The sequence below is a fragment of the Salarias fasciatus genome, chromosome 5, assembly GCF_902148845.1.
Source record: "Salarias fasciatus chromosome 5, fSalaFa1.1, whole genome shotgun sequence".
Classification (NCBI taxonomy): Eukaryota; Metazoa; Chordata; class Actinopteri; order Blenniiformes; family Blenniidae; genus Salarias; species Salarias fasciatus.
In genome coordinates this window covers 10,306,365-10,327,627 of record NC_043749.1, presented here as the reverse complement: position 1 = coordinate 10,327,627, position 21,263 = coordinate 10,306,365, and the positions used below count along the sequence as shown (strand labels likewise).

Here is a 21,263-nt window from a genome sequence, read left to right as displayed (position 1 = left end):
TGAACAAAAACACACACTGAAGATCAGAGAGAAAGAGACAACTATAGCTGGAGAGAAGCGGTATTTCAAAAAAAAAAAAAGAAGTGAAGTGTAAAGATAACAGACACAACGGCTTCATACTCACATGGGTCTGACTTTGAGAAAGTGTCTTTATCCAACAGATTTCTGGAAAATGAGAGAGAAAAGAAAAACAGTTGTTACTTGCTGGAAATCTACTGTCTGAGGTGATGAACTCAAATGGGTTTGTCCACATCAGTCCATTTACTGCTGTGCAGACAGTGATACTTCCGTGTTTCAGACTCAAAATGTTGATTAGTTATTACCCAAAGCTGCTACAGTCTTGACTTTCCTCTCAGTGTTGTCCTCTCTGTACTTCTGATTCTGCAGGGATCTAGTTGAAGCTACATTAACTTTTTAAACTCTCTGGGAACAACTTTTTCCCTGTTTCCACTTCTCCACCCTCACCTGATTGCAGATCTTACACTTCTTTCACGATCGAGTTACTTTCCCTGAATCTCAAAGCCTTTTTTCTTTAAAATTTCTAACCAGCTTGCATCCTGTGAAAGCTTGTCCCTGACACCTTGCATAAAAGTTCAGCAAAATCGGAAAAGACAAATAATGGCACAAAGCAGTGCTGCTTTAGATTGCATGTGTCCGACATTACCCTGCAGAAAGGAGAAGAATGGGCAGGCTCAACGTGGAGCTGTCATCTCTAAATCTCTTCTATAACAGGGGAGTCATGGCCACAGCTCTGTGCTTGGTTTCTCCATGTTATTCCTCTTTCTCCTTCTTGTCTCTCCGCCTTGTGTGCTCCTCTCTGATTACTCCTCCAGTGTTTCCACCTGCGCGTCAGCAGCTCTTCCTCCCATTGTCTGTATTTCAGCTCTCAGGCTGTCAGCACCTTGTTGGTTCGTCTACGTTCCTTCTGTGGAGTTCTGCTTTGTTCTTCGGAGTCGCGCTCATTCTGAGTTTAAAGTACCTACAGCTAAGCTAATTTCTGAACATGAGGTTAGCACTGAAGTGATTAGTACAGTTAATATGACATGCATACCTTTAGTTAATGGATCTAAAATGTGGTGAAGAGCAGATCTGAGGATCTTTTTGTGTAGAATTTGCATGTTCTCCCTGTGTATGCATGGGTGATGTCTTGGTATACTTTAGTTTTCTTCACAAAAGGAAGAAAAGCATGTCTGATCGGCTGATTTGATGCAAATAAATTTTTGGTTTGTGTGATTGCCTCTTTGCGTTTGTTCTGTGCTGCCCACAGTCAGGTTTAGCCCTCAGTGGGCCAGGTGGTAAAATGATACGAAGATACAAGTAAAGACCTGTGTTCATTGTCAGAGCTCATTCAGAAGACGTCTCAGAATGGCTTGAAGTGATAGTGTGAATCGAGTTCTGTACGTGAGGCAAAAGAGCACTTAAGCATAAAACCGCAGCCATGAGTGGCGAGGCTGCTGGCTGTTTTCCACAAGCAGGCGTGATTGCATGTGAAGTCTGTAACATGCACAGACAAACACTGCCATTTATACATTCAGAGACTATGAAATCAACTCACAAGCAGTTAGAACGGCACAGAAAATTATTGGCTTGGGGATGTTGTACAATGGCAGCCTGATTACTAGAGTGACCACGTGTTCACTCATCTCATTTGCTCATGGCTAAACACTGACGACACCTGGAAGGCTGCAATCTTCTACCTCAAACCTGCACACTTATAGGTGAAATGCAAATCTTTGTATGATAGGGATTTTATTTCCTCATGATTTCACTGTTGAGTTATTCTGCTGTGTAAATTTATTTGATAATGAACAGCAAAATAAAAAAAAGGGTGATTAATGAATAACAATTGTTTATACCTCTGTCACTTTGATTCAGCAGTAATTAGTCCCATTAATTCCTCACTTTATTTATTAGACGCTGCTAATTATGACACAAATTCACAGAAGTTGTAATTTCAGCATTTGTGCCGTTGCAGGTTATTTTAAGGAATCCTCTGAGCTGGAGGTCTGATTAATGCTTGCAGCACTGATTAATGGCAAAGATGTCAGACACAAAATTATAGGCTTGACTCTGGGAGGAGAAAGCACAATAAGGCCACTGATAAGGGTCTCTTTAATGCTATGTGTGCCTTCTTGCGTTGCTGTTCCACTCCACTGACTGCTCTCCTGCCCTTTGAAGCACTTTCTCAGTGCAGTTCGGATAATCCATGCAATGTTTCAAAGTCAAATTATCAAAGTTAAATGTGTCTTGTTCGCAGATGATACTCTATTTTATTCTCTGGAGAATCTATAGCAGGAAGATATGATCACTACAGAAATGAACAGATGAAAAATGTGGTTTGACAGAAACAACTTCACTAAATTTGGTTAAAAATACAGATCATGCTGTTTTTAGAATTGAATAGAATAGAATTAATCCAAGAGGGAAATACTTTGACAGCATTGCTCCATCCAGAAAATGAAGACCTAATGATCAATAACAAATGGAAAGAGTTTATGCGAACAGGTTTCTCTGGGTGATCCCTCACCACAAAATATGCTGGACCACAGAGACCGAGAGCAAAAACCGGCAAAGGCCACTGCAGTTTTGAGCAAATCAAGACACATACTGGATTCAGAATCATAAGACTCTTTGTGCTGCTCGTTATTCTTCCTGGATCTGTCGTGCTGTGTGGAAGTCTGGGGAAATAACTACAAAGGACCTCACAGCCAGTATGTACATTGCAGAAATGAGCAATATGGACAATGAACAATGCGGGCCGTGAAGGACCCACAGACAGTGTTCCTAAAGTCAAACTCCTTAAATGCATGCATTCAGTACAATATAAGGAATGACGGATTATGCACAAAACCAGAAATAACCAGTTGCCCTGAAACCAAATGTTCATGGAAAGAGAAGGTGGCTTTAATGTGAGAGGAGACACAAACTTTAAAAACCCAGAGTTCAAACCATAATGAGAAAATGTCTGTGGGGAGGATTTGTGAAACAATCTGGAACTGAAGCTGAAAAGCAAACATAACTCATTATAAAGAAACGTACAGCAATAGTTCTAAAATACATGGAAGAGGAAGAGAAATGATCATGGATTTATATTATCGCAGTGACGTAGAGGAGCAAGACACAGATGGGTGTGTGCATGTGTGTGTGTGTGTGTACATGTACATACTTGTAATGAATTGTACGGTGATTTATCGTTCATAGATCAATTTAATTATAGTGGTGCAGAGAAGAATAGATTTCTTCGTCCACATTTTTCAGACATGGCTGCTTGTTTGTATTTTCTTTTTTGTTGCATACTTGATTTTAATTTTCTTTTCAAAAAGGTTCAATCATATAACTCATAATCAAACAGCAACAATCAAGTTTTACAGATTCAAGTAATTATTAAAAAGACTGACTCACCATCAGCCATGTTAAAAATGTCAATGAATTGTTTCCACAAATTTCTATGAATGATGAATTGTTTCCAAAAATTTCTGTAGTCAATTTCATATAACATGAGGAGAAACACAGACATCTGTCCGCAATCCTCTATAAACAGCAAACAGTACTAATCACAGTAATTATGATGAAAGCTCAAAAGGGACTCAAGTGATGGATACACAGAGTTGCTAAGTGTACGTAACGAGAAGCTCAGCTGGGTGGACGAATGAATCAAACTCGAAAACGTTGACCCAAGAACTCCTATTTGAGTCCTGGGTGACAAAGTCAGCACCAACATATCAAACCAAGATGTTTTCCCAAAAACTACATTTCCCATAAAAAAAAAAGGAAGGTTTTGCTTGAAGCTTCATCCATTCATTAATTTTGTGAACTGCTTCATCCAGCTGAGGGTTGCAGGGTTCTGGGTGAAGGTAGAGTAAACTCTCCGCCGGTTATCAGAACACGGGCCAAACTCAGGGAGGCACAAACACTCACACCAACGCTCTGTGAGTCACCAATTACCTTCAGATCCATGGTTTAGGTCTGTGGGAAGAAGCTGGTGTACTCAGAAAAAAAAACATGCACAGGGAAAGCATGCAAACACCAAACAGAAAGGCTCAGCAGCCTTGACTCAGACCACAAGATTTATTTTTTCCTTTTTACTTCCCTGAATCCAAAACTCAAAAAAATCTTTTTCGGCCATTGTGGCCAACATTCCTCAAACCAAACGATAAAAACAGAGAAGTTAAATGTTGTATCTCTGCTTTCTTTGTTGGAATTAAAGGGGCTGTAGGCAGGATTTTGCTAGTCAATGCTAATTTTTCTGTGTTTTCTTTGGATTAAATGTTAGAGTATCCATTGATAATCCTTTAGGAGTGTAGCATAATTGCACTACGGCGAGGGCGCAGCTTTTCCATCTGTCTCTGTTCTGAGCTGAAAAGGAATCTCGACAGCTCCAGGTATCTTTGACCAATCAGAAGAGCCCCTGAGGCTCTAACCGTGATTGGTCGAAGGGCGTTCGTCACACGTTCTTGTGGGAGGGGCTTAACTTGCGTAAGGGCGTGATGTCAGAGAAAACAGGACAGGATTGGCTGTGCTGGGTTTCAAATCACCATATTAGATGGGTCAAATCGCCATCTTGCTTAGGTAAACCTAAGCAAGATGGCGGAGATGTCGAATCCTGCCTACAGCACCTTTAACCAAACCTCAATCAACTATGCTAATGTCTTCAATACTTGCTGCCTAAGCTCTAATCAGATGAACACTGCCGTGGACCCAGGCTGCTACACTTCACCAACATCTGATGCCTACACTTCAACCTGCAATTATTTTACCGGTATTTATGTCAGTTGTCAAATCTCTTTTCATTACCTGCCATTCACCATTTTGTAAGGCCCTACAATTTTTACAATGAGGAAAACAATATTTACTTTTAAAAGAGGAATCATGCGGAACTGGCAGATGTGTTGGATTTTAACCCAGCAATTTATTTTTTCATACTTAATGATTGTTCAGATTTGGAAGTCTGTATTTACAGAGTGTTTAAAACATGAATCATTATTTTCATAAAAAAATCAATACTAAGAACTGTTAAACTAATATCATACCAGGCAGCTGAGTATGCCATATATTGCCTTATCAATATTTTTCTCACGCCTAGTCAAAAAAAGAATATTGTAAGGGTAATGAAACAAAATTCAGGGAAGGTGAGTTTGTTCAAGTGTGGTATTTTTCTTGTTTTTTTTGTTTGTTTGTTTTTTTGCCTGAAATGTTATATAAATGTCCTTTGGTGTCAAATACACTCACAACAGACATAGCCAGGAAGGAACTTAGCCACAATGGAGCTCATAAGGAGTTAAAAGTTATCATAAATAAGAGGAATCTGACAATTTAAAAATAAGATTTAAAATCAAATCTTAAACTCACAGGAAGCAGGCGGATCAAGGTGCGATGCCTTCATCTCTTCGTCTGCACATTGGGAGCCTGCAGGCAGCATTTTGGATGAGCTGTGGCCTTTTGTATATTGTGTTTACTGATACTGGAGTAAAGGGAATTGCAGTAATCTAATCTGGACGATATGAAACCAAGAAAGGCTTTTCCAAATCGGCAGAGCCAAGAGCTGATGAAATCTTTCATAACAGCTTCAGCTGTGCAAGACCTTGGTGACCAGATGATTGAGAGAAAGCTCAGCTTTAAGAATCATACCAAGTTTGCGGAGGTCCATACAGATGTTTCTGGGTGCAGGGACAGGAAGGTTTAAATATGATGCTTTCGGATTTGGAGTTGTTAATCTGCCAAAGATTGTTGGTAATACCCTTTGAGCCGGCTCCCAGCGGGACATACAGCGGTGTATCATCTGCATAATAATGAATTTTAAAACCTCACAACAGATTTCAAATGGCTCTGAAAGCTGTAGAGACAGAAAGCCACAAGCATCTTGTTTTCGCAGTTTGTTTATTGAGTCTTAAAGTTTTTTGATACATTAAATTCCTCTCAAAGACTCCTGAGCTCAGAGACAAACAAGTTGAAGAATTCAATAAGTATTTGACTCCTGGAAGTCTTTTCTCAGGTAAGTGAACAAAGATCATTTTAAGACATCCATGTGGGATTTTGTTTTCATGGTATTCCTTCTATTTCTCACCTGCAATCCAGGAAGAACTGTATCAAGCCATCAGTGTCTGTTTTCACTCTTACAGCTGTGTCTTGTCGTGCCTGCTGATGGCTTAAAGAGACCTTCGCTGTGGGTTGCTTCACAGCAGTCCCATCTGCTGACTGATGGATGGACTGAAAGCAAGTTGCAGCTTTTCACACACTTTCCCGTGTTTTTTTTTTTTTCCCCCCATTCTGCCTCTCTTCATATCCTCCAGCTTGATTTTAATGCATTTTTTAAAATTCTTCTTTCTCTCTCTGACATCGTATCTGCCCATGTTTGGAGTGTCCGTGTCACACCTCCATCAGGCGCTCTTGACCTTTTCATAATGCCTGCCAGAGGCAAGTGTGTACCCGGCGCGATTACCCTTCTTGTTTTCTTTTGCTTGCCTGGTCACTCCACTGACACGAGAGCCCAAACACCAAGTGCTGAAGCCTGCTGGCACTGTTTTGATTCTAGTTTCTGTTTCCGTCCTCTTTCATTTTCTCCTGCAGTATCTGCTGCCATAAACCTTCAGCTGTGCTCTTTCATCAGCCTCAATCTGTTTTGATCTTTCGTCTGTTCCCGTGTTTCCTCTCCACTCGTTTATAGCTTTCGAGAGTCGACCTTGGAGGCAGTTATTGACACACACATACACACACAAAAAGAAACCAGGTTTTGTAAAGAAAGTCTCTGTCTATACGTCTAAATAACAAGAAAAGGATTTGTTACTACTAATAGGCAAAAAAAAAAAGTCAGACCTCAGACTGTATTCATAATCTCAGTATTTTCATCTTATTTAGGCGTACATCTACAGCAGGCAATATGCAAAACAACCTGTTTTATTCAAATCATTATGTTTGTATGCAAAAATATCTCAGGACTCCATTGTTTCCAATAATTGGATGCTTTGTTCAGTTTAATGTATTCATTTCTTTTTCAAATTTGTATTTAGTTCCATTTGGAGCCTCTCCTTCCACCAGCCCACCAACAGCCCTCTAAGGTTCATTATCACACAATGTGAGCATCGCTTGCTTTTTATTCGTGCTCCACTGTTGTTTGAATGACCACAATTAAATTATTCTGAAAGTAATGCCAATTCTAAATATGAGTGCAACTATAAACTGTGGGACTAAATAAAAAAGTTTTTAGGGGATGTTTTAAAACTGGCCTCCCTGTTACGACACCACCAGCTGAAAGTGTGTGTTCTGTTTGGCACGCCTCACTCCTCTCCCCAGGTTTATCCACTGGGCCCAGACACCACTCGGATCATGGCCACGAGGCCACACCAACTTGTTTGTGTGCTTTAACTGATCGTGTTATTGATTTGGTAGTCTGAAGCTTGATGTGAAACTGAAAGCCTGAACTGTATAAAGTCGCGTGGAGGAAAGGAAGATTTGAACTAATTGCAGTCAAACTACACTAAAGTGTTTGCATGTGTTCATGTGTGTATTTTTATATAATTTCAGCTTTTAGGTATCTGAAAGTGCATGATGCCCACGTGTCCGCTGATGATATCTGTCTAGCTTGCAGACTACTTGGTGGAAGAATGAAAACCAATAAAACTGAAAATCCAAAGACCCAAGTCATGGTCACGTTTCTTTTCATTAACATCTCAATAGGACAATTGTGAGGACAATGTCACTGATGATCCAGATTGTCAATTTTCCTACAAGGAGGAGGATTCAGAGGATGAGTGTACTGTTGTCTCTCCGTAAGATCATCTAAAGACGGTGTTACAAAGTGATCAACATCGCCACACCAAAGCCGAGGCAGACTGAGGCAGGCACGTATTTCAAGAGAAATGTAAGCTACGAGATCAGACACATGGGAATTCTGGTATTATCTGGAGCGCACTGGTTGAAGAGAGACACAACTGCAAGTCGATGAAATGAAGAGAATGGACGGCCAATCTTTCCAGGAACAATGTCTTTGGAGACATTTCAAAAGATTGCTCATGATATTCGATTTGACAACCGAGACTCCAGAGCAGGTCGACAGGAAAGAAGCAAACTAGCTGCGGTCAGAGATGTATGGGATAAATGGGTCAAAATTCTACCTTTGTTTTATAATCCTGGTCCTCGTGTTACTGTAGATGAGCACCGTGTTCCGTCCAGGGGATGATGGGATTTCTGACAGTACATGTTCAACAAGCCTGCCAAGTATGGAATCGAGCTATGCGTGGAATATGCAAGTGGACACTGGAAAGCTACATGAAGAACAACAATCAGTGGGTCCAGGTGTAAAGAAACAGACAAGACGCCAGGTCTGTCCCTCCCAGGAGGACAGTAAAACAAGTGCATTGTATGTGAAATACAAGAATTCCATCTGCAGAAAGCCCACAGTTACATTCTGTTCATCACGGGGAGAACACTGAAAATATTTAACACAGAAAACCTGAGAAAATGGGGAAAGCTACATTAAAAAAAAAATGACCAAACTTTACTTTTTAAATATAGCGTCTTTTCTTAGGTTTCTTTTTTCTTTTTTTTTTTTTTTTTTTTACAATCTATGGGTTTAACATGTTTTTTTAATGTTCGGAGTAGATTTACACATACAAAATGACATAATGTTCTTAGGACGGTTAGGCATAGACGTTTTCTACTCTGGAGTGTAATATAAATGTTCTGGAAAATGTTAAAATGTTAATAACCAAACATTTCCCGACGTAATATAAAATAATAGAATTTGTACTGCCTTATGGGCATTGTAGAAAAAGGGAAGGTCTTCAGCCTAATATGCAAAACTCACAGCATATGGCTTATAAGCTTTTAATTGTTCAACCTGTCACACTGATGAACCTATACTTATAAAACCTACGTCATACGAACTGAAAAGTTGGATGAACTGACTGTCCAGACTTCTTCCAAGTGTTAAAACTTTGATACTTAAAAAGAAATGTAAGCTGAGACTATGCTCTGATGAGAATTATTCACTTTTTGGCTTTTATGTGTCAGTGAATTCCAGAGCTGTCATATAATGTGACAAATTAGAAAGTTTCACCAAAAATCAGTGAGCATAGAGAACTCATTCTCTCCTTTCTTTTGTGGAGAGATGATATGCAGAGGCGGCAGAGGCGCTTGTAATTATTCTAACCTCATCTGTAAATGATACTTTTGTCTTAATGAGGACAGTGTGGGAGTCTACCTGACCTTTCTTTTCTGCAGCTTTTATTTTTGAAGCTGTGCGTCACACCTTGAATTGCTGAAGCTTATTGTGACACAACTCAGATGAAGCTCAGCGTGTAAAGGTTTAAGTTCACAAGCTTTAAAAATAAATACACAAAGAAAATAAAGTTCTTGCTTTATCAATATACAAGAATGAATCTGATGTCAGCCACTGAAAATTCTTCATTCAGCCAAACATGTTTGCTCCTTGACTCTCGCTCAGTCCATGTTTTTTCTCCGTGGTCCAAACCGAATCAGCCCATATGTCGTTCACTGCTGCATCCTCTCTATCACTGTTATTTCCACGTCCTGTTTATCTGTCAGCCGTGTGTTATCCTTCTAATGGTGTCTCCATTATCTCGTCTATGTTAAATATAGCCTTGTCGCCACTATGTTTTTTTTTCCCCTACATTCAGGCAGCAGCATTTATTTTTAGCCATGGCCAGCACTCAGCGTAAATCAATCTATCCTACTCTCATACTTGGCAATTAGGTGGCACTGGGCACAGGCTCAAATTTAAAAAAAAAAAACTGTCGGTTGGTGGAACATTGTGTGAATGTTTGAGGAAAAGCGCTGTGAATGAATGAAGCAAATTCTTTGCTGATTGACTAATGCAGCTCTGTTACATTTTCTAAAATACTTTTTAGGTTCAAAGTTGTCGTCATTCACATTATGTGTATAACAGTGAACTTCATCCAGAACTGATTTATTTCATTTTAATGTACACAAGGAGTTTCAGCATTAAAGTCTCTGCAGTACATACAGTACCGAGGATACAGTATATCTGTTATCTATTAGTGCTCACATCTGCAAGAGAGTCAGCTCTTTGGCATTTCCTTTTGAAAGATGAGTCAATAGAGAAGGAATCATTAAAATGTCAGAAATTGTCAAATAAATCATGGATGCTGATTATCTATTCATGTAGTTCCAGTATTTTGTGCATAACACAGTGAATCCTAAACCCCTCCTTTGTAGAACAAACCTATTTATTGCAAGGCCGTCAGTTATATTGTATATCTGATATATATAAAAGATACTTGAACTTAATATAAAGTACCATAAAATCAATGATAATCCTGAACATTTGTCATACAGTAAAGCTCAAATCAATGAAAAATTACTAAAATTGAGTGCATCAATAGGTAATGCGTTTTTTTTTTTTAATTGCCCTTTATTCAGTGGTGGAAAAGTCATGTTAATGAAACCCACTAGTCCAAAAAGAATGAGGCGAAATAAGGCAATCTAAATTAAAGCACTGGATCTTCTCACAGAGGTGAGCGTGCAAACCAATTCACTCTATTTTTCTTTGGTGGAGTTTAAATTGTTTGTGTCTTCATTGTGTACAAATGTCTGACTGCAGTGTCTTTGTTCATAAGGCTGCCAGCTACTGAGACACACTCACTCATTAACAAACATACACTCACCAATTTCATCTTCACACCAGCCGTGTCACTTATGGTACAAGAAAAGCATTTGTTCATTTATCAGCTGTACGTGCCGAGATGCAGCCATAAGCACACAATCAAAAAAACCCAATCACATAAGGAACAAAAGCAGAATGAGCATAATGCGTTCACTCAAACTTCAAACACAAACACTGAGCCAGGACGTATTTAAAAGTAGGTCTGCTGGAACAAAACCTCATCAAAGCACTTTTTTTTTTTTTTTTTTTTTAACCACAAGAACTGCAACCCCCAAAAGCATATTCCTTCCTACCCATCGGCCTCAAGAAAACAGCAGCCCTGCCCTGACTCTGAAAGTAAATATCACAAAAGTTGTGTTCGGATGAGGTACTCGCCTCTAACAATGCCGACAAAGCTCCAGGGCTTTACTGCAGGAGCGGACGGGGAGTTCTCAAGCCGGCCCAGAGAAGTCCAGCTGATGCTAACCATCTTAAAAGAAGCAGAGACGTTGAGACTGTGGTCTTAAAGGGTATCTGTCTGCAGGCTTTCAGATGGTGGTAATTGCTGAAAAATAAAGCGCTCTCACACTAATGAAATCTTATGATCCTCTTCCATAAGTAAACATTCTCGGTGTTTTGAGGTCACTGCAATTTTGCAGAGCAAAGCAAAAGAAAAAACAAAACAAAAAAAACAGAAAGAAGGAAATGGAAAATGTTAAGCAGAAATTGCTCCAGGATTTCAGCAGCATGACGAAAACAGTGTCTCTATTTCAGTTAGTGGCGTTTCGTTGAGTTACTGTATCTTTAAATACGGTTAAGAGCGAGAGTGAAATTTTCACACCGGCATCAACAACCACTGCAAGGATATAAAATATTTAAAATGTGTCACCAGATTTGCATTAGGTGTTACATAATGAATTTCAAAGGAATTGGCAATACTGAAGGGGTTTCAAACTAACTTCCTGAAACAGAACTTCCTTATGTAAATGAGGCTATGAAAAGATGTGAGACGCAGGCAGGCAGTGGGGGCAGGATTTGGGTATGTGTCTCTGTGCACAAGGGAATTTGTGAAATCAAGAGAGCAGGAATGTAGGGGGAAAAAAATCAAATATAAGAAGAACAGATGGAGGAGAAGGAAAATGTGTGTCAGAGTTTGAGGGAGAGAGAGAGAGAGACGAAAAGACAGAGGCTGAAGGAGGGAAATGAAGCCCTCAGAGATGATATCAGAAATAGACAGACTATAACGGAGTTCCTCTCGCACACCGAGAAGAAACACACGCCTGTTTTAGAGACACACAGACGCTGCAGATTTTATTTACAGAGATCTGACACAAACCATAATAATTAGACGGCTCCTCTTCCTCTAACCTGCGGGAGGCTCCTCAGCTCTCAGAGCAGGCTGAGAAGATGATGATAAACATCCAGAGAGGAGTGGATCTTTCTGAAGAGGTGTTTCGACACATGCAAATTGCGCTGATGAGATTCTTGACTTAGAGCACAAGTCAGGGTAAATAAACTGCCGCTGGTTAATAAGTATAAGTCAGTGAGCTTCAAATACACAACTGTTGAAGGATTTTGAACATGTGTTAATTCACACAATTGTCGTACATTATTGGGCAGGTTAACCAGGATTGTGAGAGAACACGAATATATGGATACAATTCGTTGCCGCTGAGCCACGGTTTGGCGCAGAGACTGAATGCAAGTCTCCCAGAAGCCAATGTGCCTGTGGCCAGCATATCTCAGCTCCTGCGTTGAGCACATTTGAATATTGTTTCCAGCACAGTATTCCCTGGAAATTTGCATCCAAGAAAAGACAGTGAAACGCAAGAGTGTATGGAGGTTGAAAGGTTGACACCGAGGGTGTATTTTTACTGGTGCATGGAGGACAGTTTGTGGGAGTCGAGTGAGTCTATATTGAATACATAGAGCCCAGGCTCCGTGCTTGACCTTTCACTTGTGCACAGTGCAACACAGCTCAAGATGAGAGGGAAGGTGTGTTTGTGCATCAGTGTTTCTATCAGAAAGAAGGAATCAGAACTCGATATCCATCTCTGAACGGCAGTGGATTATCCATGCGTGTGTTGTAAACAGGACTATTGAAATTCTCTCGCATCCAAATAACTCTCCAAAGTGATTCAAAATCTGAGAGAAACTGGCATGAGAAATCATGTCACTCCAATATTAGCTTCTATACACCAGATTCCTGTTAAATCGAGAATAGAATTTAAAATCCTTCTTTTAACTTATAAATTTCTAAGTAACAAGGCTTCATTATACCTTGCAGAGCTGTTAGTTCTATATTGGCCCAGCAGAACACTTGGTTTTCAGAGTCCTGGCTCGTCGGAGGTTCCTCGGTTTTCTCTCTCTCTCTTTCTCTCGCTCTCCTATCTTGCAGGATCTCTGACAGTGGAAATCGAAGTTTGTGTTCTGAGGCCCCTGCCCCCATCAAGTCTGCAGTAAGTGGCTTAGCTTGCCTTCTTATGACAACCTGTTTGCTTGTTGCTCTCTGTTTATTCTTTTCTGTCTTTCTAGCCTCTAACCCCAATCATAACAACAGAAAGTTGCCACCTCTGAGTCTGACTCTGCAGGTTTCTTCCTGTTACAAAGGATTCTTTTTCCCCCTTCCCACTGTCGGCTGCACTTGATCAGGTGGATTTTTTAAGCGTTTGTCGTCTGTAAAAGTGCGTTGAGATAACTGTTTTGTCATTGGGACTATATGAATAAAACTGAACTTAAATGTGACAGAACCAAAAGAGTTTCATTAATAATTCAAGGTTTTCATTAATTTACATCTGTTGTAGGACATAAATTAACTATGCTATATTATGTTAGGTCAGGTTGAATTCAGTACATTTCTCTCGTCGCTCATCATGCAGGGTTTGTTTGTTTCTGCCTGTTGAGAAGACGGAAAGCTTCCCTCCCAGATGTTGGCTGAACCTCATCACGGCTGTGAACGCTTGCCGTGGCCTCTGAAAGGCTTGTCCTGCTCTCCAGGTGTAGCACCGGCAGGCTGGGCTACACCTCCAGAGCCGTCACACTGGCAGAGACGCTCAAAAATGAAATCGTCTGATTCCCTGAGCATAAGCTATCTTCAGATCTCATCCAAGCGTAGAGTTAGGGCACTACTGTCTGCTCTTCCTTTCATCGTATGCAGGTTTTTTGTTTGTTTGTTTTTAGGAGGGGTGTTACATGAAATACACAATAAAATCATATTTCTTTACATTATAAAGGCTTGTAGAAGTGTCTTTTTCATCAAATAAGCAACATATGCATGCAAACTACTTGATTTCTTTGCTATTTCACAAGCACATCAAGTACCTCTCTATATTTTTTCATTTTCTGCTACTATGAACTCTACATTATTGACACAAGAATTGTACTTCATATTACCGCTACTCCAAGAAATGTTACAACTGTGAGCACTTCCTGTATGCATTTCTTCATCAAAACATCTTTTCTGTTTTCAGACAAAAGCGCTGATGGCAGTGAATTCAGGAATTGTTCATCAAGTAAGTGCCATGAAGAGGTTCAGGAGAAAAGAAGCAAGCATTTGCAGGTTTGACTCAGTAAAACTCATTTGCTGGAGCGCTTTCAAGCTCCAAGATCACACGAAAGAAAATTCCACCTCAAGTGTTTGTAGTTCTCTATATTTAACCATCCTCGGTTTGTCAATGATTCTGGTTAAGGACGAGCAGGGAAGCTTCAACAGAATCCTTTTTTTCCGTTATGAAAAGCCTAATGTTTTCAAAACACGCCTGTAGCATTGACAGTCTGTCACTACAGGTAGAAGGGATCCAGTTGGGGCTGGTTCAGGACGCGCCGGGCCATTTTCTATTGAAGCTGCTATCTGCTAATGCAGCCAGGAGACACACACTAATCTTCTTTCCTTTCTCACTATTTCACTATTACCGTCACTGACATTTGTCTCTCTCCTGTAGTTTGTGCAGATTCATCTGCAGTGAGTGGATCTCTGCCTGACCCCATACCAGAACCAGGGTTTGAATCCCTCCCCTCCGACCTGATTCTCTTGTTCTGTCCTCTAAACCCCAATCAGAACTGAAGAAAGCCGCCAGCTCAGCCTGGTTCTGCAGGTTTCATCCCACTAACAGGGAGCTTTTCCTTTCCACAGACACTTACGCTTGTTCATGTGTAATTTTCGTAGTTTTTTTTTTTTTTTTTTTTTTTTTTGGTTAAAGTACCTTGAAATGACTGTGTTGTATTTGGTGCCACACAACTAAAATCGAACTGAATTGGATTCAATTCAATTAGATTCAATTGAAATGAATGTGCATTTTCCTCAAGGACATTTAAGCAAAGATTGAGTGTAATATGAAGGCCATTCTCATACCTCACTGATGAAAAGCCATTGCTGGGGATATGAAATGAAAGGGATGGGAGGATGGCAGCAGTGGCTGCCAGGGTTAGGGGGAAGTGAAAACAGGGCAGTATGGGCAGAGGAGCAGAAAAGCAGTGTAAGTGAGCAGATGGGGACAAGAGAAAATAGGCAATACGGAGGAAGCAATATAGGAAAAGTGCGGAGGTGGAAGAAGAGGTAATCTGTTTATAAGTGAGGGCGAGCAGCGCCTGGGTAAAGCATATGGAGCGCAGTGTTATTACAGCTAGACGACGTATCAGAACACCTTTCACTGGTAATTCATCTCCGTCTTTCAAATTAACGCTGGCTTGCAATTTGTCTTTCTTAAAGCGTTGTGATCTAATTATTTTCCTGATCGCACAAACAATACATTCTTTATGTGCCGCGATACGAGGCGGTTGTACAAAACATCCACATTCAGCAAAGTTTATAATTGGGCAAGCCTTGTCTACGAATAAAGTTTTCTCATCCATCTTGCATGTATAACGAAACCACACGCAGGAGCAATTCATAAATAAAACCCTTCATAGCTTCAATCATCTGAGTCCAAACTGTATTGCTGGCATTGCTTAAGTGTCAGATCGATGGCAGAATCAGGCAAGATCGTTTTTCCCACCAGCTGTTGAATTATTCAAGCCAAGACTTCCCCTGGGGAGATTCCTGCTCTGCCTGCCAGACAGACACAGTGAGTTTGCAGCCTGGCAGGGAAGCTGGAGATCATCACAAAATTCCCAACAGCGTGGACTGCACAGCGGCCCGGAGTCAACAGAGGTCAGGTATTGGGTGGCGGCGCATTTCGTGCGGTTGAGACCCTGAGAAAAATGCTACTCAGGGATGTGACAAAGTTTTTCTTTTCTAAAATGTCGGTTCAGACAGATTGATTCACATTGTGCTCTTCCAGACAGTCGCATAAAAGCAGAGGTCAGCCTGTGATTTGTAGGTAAACAAAAAAAAAGCCTGTTCTGCCCTTGTGCGGCTGAAAAACTGCCAAGTGCAAGCTCGTCTTTCTGACTCCTCAACCTCATGCAAAATGAATGCCGCGAGAATTTTTGAGATGTAAAGCAAAAATGCAAATGAAAGTCAAGCCATCCTGTTAAAACTAATATCGTGGGAGGAAAAGTTCAAAAGCTACTTGAGAATGGGTGGCTGTACAACACGTTTCAGCAAAATGGGTCAGTGAAGAGTGAGGATCTCGTTGTCAGATGATCACCTCTGTTTGCCCCCAAGACGTGCTCCTTTAGCTAATGACACACCCAAGATTCCAGCAACGCTGTTACTGACATCACCCTCTGAAACAAGCAGCATGCAGCTCCTGAATGATGTTAAACTGTAGTCCCTGATGTCCTGCCTGTGCACAGACACTGCAGTCAAATCAGAACGGTAACGTGATCTAAAATGTGATTCTAAACGTGATTCTACAACAGGGAAATACGACTGATGATGCCATTGCAAAGGAAGGCGGCCACTGAAACAAGTATGTCAATTGGGAATTATGATTATATATAATTTTTTTGCCAATCAGTGTTCATCTACTTAGGATGCAGCAGGAAGCACTTATAATGTAAACCCCAGAAAGAAGCAGCTTGGAGATGTGCTTTTCCGACAGCAGCAGCCGTTGCGCGCAAGACATCATCCCCCCCATTAGAGTCACCTGAGATCCCAAGGGGGGCTAGGAAGTTGAGCGCAGAGCCCCCAAGCAGTAGAACTGCATTGTGAGCTGTAGAAGCAAGTGACAAACGAGAGGCGTGTGAGACGAGGATGAAGTAAAATTCCATCAGGAAATTTGAACACTGAGCTGCAAAATAAAATTGGACAACTCTGACTTTTTATGTCGACGTCCCAACCGGGGCCGTGAAGCCCAGCAACAGGGGGAGAAATAGTCAGAAGGCATTCCATTAATGAACCTGTGTTTGGCAGGGCATTAGCACAGTCATTAGGATTCATTCTCTGAGCCAAACCTCATAGAGGAATGCCTGCATACATATCCACTCGCTATGTTTCAGTCCATGGTACATCAATAATGATCTTTAAGAGCGCTGTTTTAATTCAGCCTGGGCACCGTGGATGTTTTTATCACTTTTCAAAATGACCCGTCCAATAGCCGTCACAGTGCCGAGCAAGTTACTGAAATGCATTAAAGTGAAGAATGTTGGAGCTACTCAGAAAAACAAATGACTGGAGAACTTGTGCGTGACTTCTGATCGTCTCTCTTAATTACGATGTTAGAATAGTATTGAGGTAGCAGTATTACTGTTGTGAGCTGTCAGCGCTGTGCGAGCCAGACTGATCCAGCTCAGCTGAAGTTATATCAGTGTGAGGAAGAGCAGGCGGTGCTTCATTATCTTCTATTTGACTTATTCTGTCATTGATCAACTGTGGTATTTTCATCAAGCTTAGTGTCACAGGAAGACAGCAATTTTCAGCAATCATGCAGAACTCAGCATGACATCCACGCCCCCGCCCAAAAAAAAAAAAAAGATTAATAAATTTATGTCAGCGAAAAGAAACATTGACAAAACCTTTATCTCCCAAAATAGTATTTTCATCACTTTTTATGGACTACATTTAGCACTTTTCACCCTGCATTAACAGGGGCCCCAAAGTGCTATACACTGTATGATCACATTCACCCATTCGCACACACATTCACACACCAGTGGAGGCGGCTGCCATGCAAGGCGCTCAATCCATCCACCAGGGGCAATCCAGGGTTCAGTGTCTTGCCCAAGGACACTTCCACATGCAGACAGGTGAATCAGGAATCAGACTAACAACCGCCCGATTGTGAGACGACCGCTCTCCCCACTGAAACACAGCCGCCTAAATAATATTCATCTGGAGCTGCAAAATAAGATTAACCAATGGAAATAACACTACTTAGAGCAGGAGACATTCTGTTGCACTTTTATCAGCTGTTTGTTTTGTTTATACATTCAGTGAATTTATCACTGTTTGGACTCTTTAGGTTTTACCCACCATAGTTAATAAAGCTGTTTTTATAGTTTTAGCCATTTTGCTTCTTTCTGTTGATAATCAATTGTTCCTTAAGTCTGTCTGTTTGTTTTAAAGCTATTTGAATAATTTCAGCAATTTTATCTGTTTTTAAGTCATTATGTGTATTTTTGCTGCTTTGGCGATTTCAACTCTTATTTTTACACTCGTTTTAGCTTTTTTTTTTATCGACTTAATATGTTTTGCTTTTTCCCCCAATATTAGTCATACATTTTTTCATATACTTTCATCAGCCATAAAATACTGCCTTTTTGAAAATAGCTTCTATTGAGCAAATGAAATAAATACAGAAAGACATATCTTCATTTCACTGATCCCAATATCACAAAGCAAAAGATCTCAGTCTCATGATGGTAGGAGAAGAACACAAAGTTCATAAAGTCTAGTAGCTGTAGCTTCTGGGAAAAATATAAAACACTTAAAACAGTAATTGTTTAGAGTTAAGAGAATATCTGCAGTCATGTCAATGAAACACTCAGTTTTAGTTAAAGTGGAAGCTATATATAGCTCTGATTGCAGCTACCCATTATAAATGACAGTGTCTCTGCTCCATCGTTGAAGTCGTCACAACACTGTGTCACGGGACGAAGACAGACTGACAAACGCTCACTCACACACACACTGACAGTTTTTTTTTAACGCAGCCATTATCTGTTTTCCCTGGGGCTATTGGTAGCTCCACAATCAGAACCAGTCATCTCAACCACACTCTCTTCACACATTTCACTCCAGATTTCCAGAACCACACATGACCGCGTTGCCCATCATCCCGTCCTGCACCGACACGGAGCTGGAATAGTTCTGCAGGCGGAGGACCGGCAAACAATTCCTCTTCTGCTCTGACGACTAACTCAATCATGCCTCATTCACCACCAGAGCCTGACGGGCTGACGGCTGATAAAACTGGATTCACCGAGGATGACAGTAGACGTTTTTCATTATTTCTCGGTCTCACAAAGAAACGATAACATTTTGATGTGGATAGCCAAGAAATCAACTTTCAAACGTCCACAAGTGGGTTTTCTTTTGCTCTACAGCTCTACAAGTCATTTTGAAGATTGATCGCAAAAGGAACAATCAAGATTTTCATTCTTATCCTTTCAAAATGGATGGAAATAGTTAATATAACTAAAATAGCAAAAACAATGAAAAGTAAAAAACCTAACAAAGTACGGATTTGGTGAAAACAGCTCAGACCTATGAAAGAGCTCAAATTGAATCTTATTCAGTTCAAACAGAACAAAAATAACACCTGAATTGAACAATATGCTTTAATTTTCAGGTTGATGCTCACTGTCTTCAGACATTCAAAGGTATAAAGGCAACATGGATAAATCATCTGTGGATTTTTCGGACAAATATTCTCAGGGACATAAATTAATGACTGTATTTTTGCATCAAATCCCAGAGAGAAGCACCACTGACACTACTACATCTGAGCTGAGCTCTTAAACAGAAGTACACTGTGTATTATCTCCAGCTTTGAGCACCACACATTGAAATTACCCTAATTCAGTCAGGAAGCCTAAAACAACACTGTTACTAAATGTGGACGATGTGAGTCATGATGTGCTGCAGCAAGTCATCGGATTATGTTGGAATCAGTCATATCAGTTATCCCATTGAGTGTCCTAGCCTGCAGTGCACCCCCCCCCCCAAAAAAAAAAAAAAGAAAAAAAGTTCTAAGCATTTCCACCTATAAGCAACAAAAGCTGCAAGCATCCAGTCACCTGCAGCGGTGACCATCAGCATGCCATTCAAATCAAATCAGTCAATTAAAATGCATTACCTGTCATGATTCGGTACAGGTAAGGATGAAAAATCTCCAATTTCCTAATTGCCAGGTGATGGCAGCTGTCCACAGCCGTGACTCAGCCTCTTCAATAGCTCTGACTGAGAGCTATTAAGTTCCCATTACTCCATCACATATGTCGGGGACAGATGCTTCCAGCACAGCACAATGGCTGCAATTCACACAGGTGGAGGACTGTTCACGCCGCTGACTTGTTTATCAGACTTTGCTTTGAGTTTCGGTGAGTTCCATTTTTGAGGTTTTATCTTTAGCTTTGGAGTAAATGAAATCCTTGGCAGGTGCGTCTCTGAGACACCTTCTGAAACTCTCCAGACACTTCGACACGTCAGTCATCAGCTCAGTACTTCAGTGGATTACAAAGAGACCATTGCAAATCAGTGAATCAGTGGGATTAATGACGTGTGTATATATCTTATTTTCAGCAGTTATTGCTCATCTTCTGGCTTTCTGAAGTTAACGGTAAGTGTATGCATCATCTTACAGTCCAGGCATCTTGTTGTGATAGCTCTTGAACCGCTCGAACAATGTGAACGCCCTTATCTTCTCAAGGAAAAGATTTTTTTTCCTCACGAACACGTCGGCTTGTTGCGAGTGCGATCATGTTTGTGTACCTGCGGAGATTTATGCTCCTTCCTTTGTTAGCCGTGTCAATAACTCCTGCAACAAACAAAACCAATTATGCCATTGAATAATGAGCCTCAGGAGATACCAAAATAAATCCCTCAGTCCAGAGTTACTTTTCTTAAATGGTAATAAGGGATCTGAGACACGCAAGCTGTACACCCTGGTCAGATGTTAATAAAGCCCTCTCCAATTAGAGAGATTATTCACATGACTCCTGATTTCCTGCCTGCAGATTAAACAAATACACACGCTCTTCTTTCCACTTGAGGGAGGACTAAAGTCTCATTTTCCCGGTAGAGTCAGTACATATCTAAATATCCAAATGTCTGGTTTGAATGTGTTTGTCTTATAAAACTAGATTAAATTAGTGGTTTTCTTTTGTTACTGTGCTGTGGTCAAAAACACTGCTGGTTCCCTCAAGCTTTTTGAAAATATCCTTCCTATCATTTGGAGGTTTTTGATAAAATACTGTTTTTGAAATCATTTTTAACATTGTTGTTCTCTCTCCTCACAAAAGAGCTGAATCTGCTATTGAATCACCCGGGTTAGAAACAGGCTGCAGTCAAAACATTACATGAAAAATATCAGTCTGACTTTCATCAAGCAGTTCGCAGAAGGTTCCAGGTATTGTTGAGACGCTAAACACTGATTTTACACCAATTTTACAGGTATTGCACTGGCTTTATGGCCTGGTGCCTTCCTATCTTACAGATTTACCTTCATCAGAGAAAGTTTGACTGGTTATTCATATTCACGTTGCAGCCATATAAACTAATGATCAATGGAAAACAGATGAAAGGGTTGTCTGTCAGAGA

The 21,263-nt window shown here is 40.5% G+C and overlaps 1 protein-coding gene across 6 annotated transcripts in view; it reads right to left on the bottom strand.

Moving 5' to 3' along the window:
- Positions 1-21,263, bottom strand: part of cpne5b (copine Vb) — a 133,087-nt gene that overhangs the window by 101,119 nt on the left and 10,705 nt on the right. For all 6 annotated transcript variants that reach the window (XR_003931458.1, XM_030091269.1, XM_030091270.1 and 3 more), the window contains one exon: positions 125-165. Coding sequence is in view for 5 of the 6 variants with exons in the window: in XM_030091269.1 (XP_029947129.1) it covers positions 125-165 (41 nt within the window). In the remaining variant the exon portion in view is untranslated. The remainder of the gene's footprint in view (positions 1-124; positions 166-21,263) is intronic.